Here is a 6646-nt window from a genome sequence, read left to right as displayed (position 1 = left end):
GTCAAAAAACCTGTGTTTTTAGGGTTATTAACAAGTTCGTGTACTCAGACCAGTAATATTTGGGGTCACAAGTTTTTGCAATGCATATTTTCTGGGTCAGAAGATAAAAAGTTTGGGAACCACTGGACTAACTGAAACCCAAAGTATATGTCCATGTGAACAGTTGGCTCCGCCCCTTTAAACGAAGGTCTTTGCAGGTTCTGAATGTCTCATCTGATGTAGTCTTGTATCTAATCTGTGCCGATGATCTGACAGGACAGATTATATAAACACTTTTCAATCTATCGTGTATGAACAAGGCAGCACCGGAGAGTTTTCATATATCTACATGTTTAATGAAACAAAGTCCATACTCTGTTACATTTCAGGTTTTACAGAAAATGTGCAGCTCTCCAGCTTTTGGGGGACATCCCTAGAATTAGAGAGGCTCCTGTTTGTTTCCAGCTGAGTCTGACCGCAGTGCATAACGTGTTAATATCTTTAGCGTGTTGCTTTAGGGTATTTCTATCCCGTCTTTAAATAGACTTGATAGGATTAGACCTCTTGTGTAAAGAGGCTACCTTCTGGCAAGGACATTCAAGTTACTCTCATTACAATTAACTTATTTCTATGAATATCTCCTGTGGTATTTTGAGGAGTTGTCTGTTTATTTTTTATTTTTAGAAAGGGATAAAATGTTGGTGTTTTGAAGCAACCGTTGTAGAGCTAGAACATAAGCTCTGAGTGGAAGTCTGGCTCTTTGAGGTAAACGAGCTCAGGTGTTTTGCGGCGAGCGCAGACGGGACACGTTTTCCTCCAGGTCACTCGGTGTGACTCGTGTCCGGAGGACTTTTGATGTGCAGACCAAGTTTGATTCACAACGAGCCTGAAACGTTGAGCAGCTATGGGAGTTCCTAACTCCAGAGAATGTAATTACTATCAGGCTCCGAACGCACCATTTAAGATCTTGCTGAAATGTAAGTATAGATTTTATCTGAGGTGGGAAACAACGGTTTTTGTCTGCATTGATCTTCTAGTTTTCTGTGTAACATTTAGTCCTGAAGGGGATGTTAGAGTAGTTAGGGTTTAACAGTAATTGTGTCTGTTTTTGTGCTTGCGTTACATAAATTCCTACGTTGTTTTAAAAGGTCTGGCTATTTATTCTCTATTCCATTTTTTTTTAATTTGCTCACTCAAAACCAACTTTTTTCTCATTCTTTGAATACAAAAGATGGATTTAACCATATCAAGCCCTGAATTTAAGGTTTCATTCATCAGTGTTTTTGCTTCTGATTGAGAATCTTCAGAACACACAAGGTGGGGAAACCTATGGTCAGAGGGCCAGAAGCGGTCATTTAAAATTTTTTCCAACCGGCCCATATTTGCAAGAAACTTGCAGATGTTTCATTGTTAGAAAAAGCTCAAAAGTTAAAAATGTTAGTATAGAATGTTATTATGTAAAATGTGCAGGAATTAAAATACAGAAACAAAAATAAAATCAACAAAAACTGAATTTAGTCTAAAGATAGTAAAATTCTTTTTATTAGAAAAATAATTATTTCAAATTTAATTCCAGTTATTTTTTTTATTTTTTAGCATTTCAGACATTACAACCAACAACACACATATAGAAAAGCTGCATTAGATTATGATTTAAATTCAGATTACGGGATTTAAATCGTGTTCTTTTATGGTAGAGGTCAGTGGAGGAACAGTTTCCATCCACCAGGACAGTTTGAACACGAAGGGAGAGAGAGAAAATAGAAAATGTCAACAGAAGTGGTTATTAATAGATTCCATGGACTGCAGTTTGACTTAAAGGTGAGAACACAAAGTCACAACTGATTCCTGTGAACAAGAACAGTCAGGTTCACAAATCTACCTCAGCAGTGAGTCAGATACAGTTTACAGTTTAGATGTCGAGTGTCATCATTTCAGCCTGTTTTGGTGCTATCGTCATATAAAACTACAGAGTTTGTACAAGAACGTGCTCGTTTGACACAAATGTCTTTTTTTCCCTTTAAATAAGCTGTTCCATATTTTATAAATATGTTCCAATTTCATTAAAAAGATCAGCATTTAAACAGATATAAACTGGACTGAAGACTGTTGTGTTCAGATTAATGTATTAAAAACTGTAAAAGGAAAACAGCATATTGTAATAAGGAAAAGTTAGATTTGTTGTATTTAAATTTTTTAGTATATAAATTGCGATATTATTGTGCTTTTCAGTTTTTCCAAAAGTTTTAAAGTACTGAGGTTCAAATAAACACAATTTAATGTTTTGTACCAAAATGTCACTAAAGGCATATTCACTAACTAAGACCAAAATATCAAAAGTGATGTCATACGAGTAAATGTTACATAAGGTTTAAAATGAATTCTCCTCGTTTTGAAATCCCAGGCTTGGATTTTATTTTAAAAAAAAAGAAAAAAAAGGCTTTTAGAAAAATTCCACAGTGATATCTGATTTGGAGTGTATTTGTGATTCCAGGCTGCTGATGGTAAATTTGCGAATTTTTTCTGCTGCTCCTCATTGGCTAAAGAATGCTCCTCTCTTCACTAATGTCCAATGGGATCAGAGGGGTGGGAGGGCAGATAAATCCTGTTATGTGGAACCTGATTACTGCCCATAATCCGTTAGTGTGTCCTCGTGTGTGTTTCCACGCACATGTACAGTCTGTGTTACTAGTCTGCAGTAATCCACAGCTCGGTCTATATATAACAGATTTTCCAGCATCTGTAAATTAAATGGAATTTCATGTTTTTTTWAAATATTTCCCTCATAAATTGCACTTTGAAGTACCTGTGACGTGATATYCTAATCAAAGAAAACATATTTATGTTTAAAAAACTTGACATAATACACACAATTTTACCCRTTTTGTCACATAAATGGCATATTTTCCTTTGAACTTGGTTCAGCCAAAGTGAAACAGGAAGTGACATCACAGGAGAACTCTGGTTTTCGTTTATTGAAACAACCTTATTTGAACTCTGACTTTTCTTCATCTCGCTCTGAAACTGACTCAAAATCATCTAAGGAAACATCAGAATCTTCTTAACGTTGCTTGTAGCAACACACTGTTCACATTCAGACATTACCCCTTTGACATCACTTCCTGTTACTTCACATGTGAATATCTCAACAACTGTTCATCTCAGCGGCATGAAATTTATTTTGCAATATGTTATTAATGTTATCTTTCCAAAAGTGCATTCATTTTTATTATAAAAATTTGATGTCACAGGCACTTTAATTTTACATTTGGAAAACTAACATTCTGCTTGTAATGTCTGTTTAGACGTTCCAACATACAATCAAAGGGAATTTATTAATTTAACGCATTAAATTAAATTAAATCATAATGCATTTTTATGTAATTTACTATATTACTACATAYAGCCACTGGACAGATTTTAACAAAACTCTCAGAAAATACTAATTGGCTGTACATCTCATAACTAATTTTTGGAGAATATTCAGTTCAAGATGGCCGCCACCAAGCCAACACCAAAATGGCTTTAACTCTGTCAGTTTTACAGATGTAAGCTATAATTTGATGTGGAAGTAGCTGAGATATCTCATGATGCAGATAAAATTGTGTATATTTGTGTASTTTTGACCAAAACATCTATAGCGAAATAATATTTCAATCAAATTGTCACGACCCAGTGCGCAACGAGCCTCTGAAGAAGGAGCGGCCRAAGTGGAAGAGCGAATATCCGATGACAGAGGGCCAGCTGAGGAGCAAGAGAGACGAGTTCTGGGACACGGCTCCGGCGTTTGACGGACGGAAGGAGATCTGGGACGCGCTGCGAGCTGCGGCCTTAGCYATGGAGTGCAACGACCTGGAGCTGGCGCAGGCGATAGTGGACGGAGCCTGCATCACTTTACCACAYGGTAAAAAGAAAACCTCACGACGTGGAAACACCATCCAGATTGCAATCYGTAAATGTCCTGGAACTTCCTGTCCGAATGCATCACTCGCATTAATTTGAAAGAGCATTTTGCAGAGCCCGGTTCATGAATTAGTAAGAGATTACTGTTGGAATAATTATGTAATAGCAACAAAGCTGCATGAGCACTGCCAGCAGATATGTGTAGAGAGAGAGAAAAAACAGGTTTTATGTTTGTATGCTTTCATGGAGAAGCGTTTGGTCAAAAGACAGGAGTGTTTTAGATATATATAAAGAAAAACAAGTGTTCATATGAATGTTGTTTTCTCTGCAGGCTCTCTCACAGAGAGCTATGATGAGCTGGGAAATCGCTACCAGCTCCCAGCGTACACTTTAGCGCCGCCGGTCAACCTCATCACCGAAACCTCCAGCGAGAGCAAAGTGTCGGAGTCCTCGCAGAAACAGAGCCAGGCTTCGCCTTGCAGAGAAGAGTTCCAGCTGAGGGTCCGGTTATCAACAGGTAACCAAAATAAACTGTATATTCTGTTTATTACTAAAGAATGATGATAAAAAATAAAAATATTTGGCACAGTGTTCCTGTGTGTGAATAATATCAACAGTCCACTGTCAGATCTGAGAACCACAGTGTTTTTTTTTCTTCTAAAGAGCAACATGCTCCTGATTGGGATGTTTCAGCTTATCTCATATCTAGCTTGTTCAGTAATCCGTATCGACTCTTCATTTCAGGACAGGATGTCCGTCTGACAGCCAGCATGGCGGACTCCATCGCTGAGTTAAAGAAACAGTTGGAGGAGCAGGAGGACATCGGTACGGCCCGTCAGCGATGGTTCTTCTCCGGGAAGCTCCTGACCGACAAGACTCGCCTCCAAGACGCCAAGATCCAAAAAGACTTTGTTGTCCAAGTCATTGTCAACATGAACCCCCCAGTCATAACTAATTAAAGGGCTTGGAAGGGCGGGGGTGTCGAGCGTTTGAAGTGAAGAAAAGATGAAAATACGTGCCAGAGACGGCTGCAGGAACAGGACCTGGTATCAGTTTCCAGCAGGTGCAGCAGTGGAGTTCTGTGTACATTTTCTATAAGATACGATTGCTTTTGTATTGCTCCTTTTTCTATTGTTCCTTTTTTCCAGATAAATTAATCAAATATTAATTAAAAAGCACTGAAACACTTTAGTTTAAATATAAATGCACAACCCAGTGTGTGTTTGTGTCTGAAGACCTCCACAAGAGGCTCTGTTGTTTACATGGATTCCTCTCCTCACGTCTGTATTTGTGTCTGTGGATGAATTAAACACAGGTGGGTCCAAATAAGGAAAATCTACTATTTTTGTTCAGTAGCTATTTATTTTTTTGACAATTACACGGATCACTAACTCTAAATATCAGGTTAAGTGTGTGTTTATGTGACTGTGAACTACACGTCTTCACGTCTTCAGTATAGTTGTTCTGAACATGTTGAATGGAATGAAAAAAGTTTTTTTAATTCATCACTCTAAACAACTGTACAGGCAAACTGTAGTTTTGTGTGCAATTATGATGCTCAGTTTACTTTAATAACGTCAATAAATACTGTAAAATTAAAGCTATCCTTTGTTTTTTAATGCAATCATCTATAACGGTAATATTTTTTGCATTTGTGCTTTATTGAGTCGTACATTTTTCCCCACAGGCTTTTAACTCTGATATGGTTTTCAACAGTTCATTGTCTTTAGAATATACAGAAAGAAAAACTAGAAGCAAACTTAAAATATTATTTCGATATTTAAACTGATTGTAGTTCAGTAAATTCTAATTTTGCTTCAGCAATTATAAATTCACTCAAAACTTGTAAAGTTTGTCAAACAAATAAGATTTTTAATCTAGTACAAATAAAAAAGGGTTTGCTTGGAATTTTTATTTTTTTGTAATTTTTTTTGTAAATTGTCTCAGTTAAAGGTAAGCAACATTATTTTACGCTATGTACAATAATAAATAAAGGTTGTATATAAAACAAAAGTAGAAACGTGTTATATTATATTTGTACTTGAATAAAAACACTTGTSCATACAGCATTTTGATCTCCAAGTCCGTCCGTGTGGCAAACAGCGCCCTCTGTTGGCCAAACTTAGGTACTTACACGAGCACGTGACGTCATATGGTGAGCGACGGAGTCACCTGGTCAGCCAGCTTTTGCTTGCTTGTTTTCAACCCCGAAAATGGTAAAATCGGGGAAGCTCCGGTCTGGGACCGGGTCCAAGCTGAAACGGTGGAAGAAAGGACACAGCAGTGATTCCAACCCGCAGACGAATCGTTTTCGACAAGCTGCGAAAAGCCGCTTCTTCAGCCAACCTGGCGGTGGTAAGATGCACGTGGGTCCCTCTGGCTCTGCTGCTAACGTCAGCTAGCTTCAGCCATTTAAGCTTGTGATACTCAAATTTGCACACATTGTCATGTTTTCAACAATATAGTTTCTTATGAATCAAAGTGTTTTGTGTAATTTGTTAGCTAACTTTCTTGGAAGACATAAGTATGATAATACAGTAAAGTTTGTAAATACTTTAGAACTCGAGTACATGTTTTGGTATATTTCATGTCTTTGAGTATTGTTAATGCTTATATTTACATCTAGCTTAGGTGTGTATTTATGGAGGTAAATTTGTGTTTTTATTATTCAATCAAACAAAAAGCATCTTCAATCAAAAAAATAATTTCAATCAAAAATACTTTTTCAACCAAACAAAAAAATAGTCAACAAAAAATATAAATG

General features: G+C 36.9%; 2 protein-coding genes across 3 annotated transcripts in view; both read left to right on the top strand.

Moving 5' to 3' along the window:
- Positions 1-5482, top strand: part of ubtd1a (ubiquitin domain containing 1a) — a 7395-nt gene extending 1913 nt beyond the window's left edge. The window contains exons 1-4 of one of the 2 annotated variants that reach the window (XM_014019133.1): positions 85-956; positions 3656-3883; positions 4214-4399; positions 4627-5482. In XM_014019133.1, the coding sequence (XP_013874587.1) occupies positions 884-956; positions 3656-3883; positions 4214-4399; positions 4627-4841 (702 nt within the window). In that variant the 5' untranslated portion in view covers positions 85-883 and the 3' untranslated portion in view covers positions 4842-5482. Of the gene's footprint in view, positions 1-84; positions 957-3655; positions 3884-4213; positions 4400-4626 lie in introns of those variants that run through there. The other variant, XM_014019052.1, reaches the window with a different exon arrangement.
- A 550-nt stretch (positions 5483-6032) lies between these two features.
- rrp12 (ribosomal RNA processing 12 homolog) overlaps positions 6033-6646 on the top strand; it is a gene marked incomplete at its 3' end in the record, with an annotated part of 4495 nt that continues 3881 nt past the window's right edge. Inside the window, 1 exon segment of the mRNA XM_014025495.1 lies at positions 6033-6237. Within this exon segment, the coding sequence (XP_013880949.1) occupies positions 6096-6237 (142 nt within the window).

This window comes from Austrofundulus limnaeus, unplaced genomic scaffold (genome assembly GCF_001266775.1).
Source record: "Austrofundulus limnaeus strain Quisiro unplaced genomic scaffold, Austrofundulus_limnaeus-1.0 Scaffold0, whole genome shotgun sequence".
Lineage (NCBI taxonomy): Eukaryota > Metazoa > Chordata > Actinopteri > Cyprinodontiformes > Rivulidae > Austrofundulus > Austrofundulus limnaeus.
The sequence above is the reverse complement of the archived record's forward strand: the minus strand, read 5'-3'. Positions and strand labels throughout refer to the sequence as shown.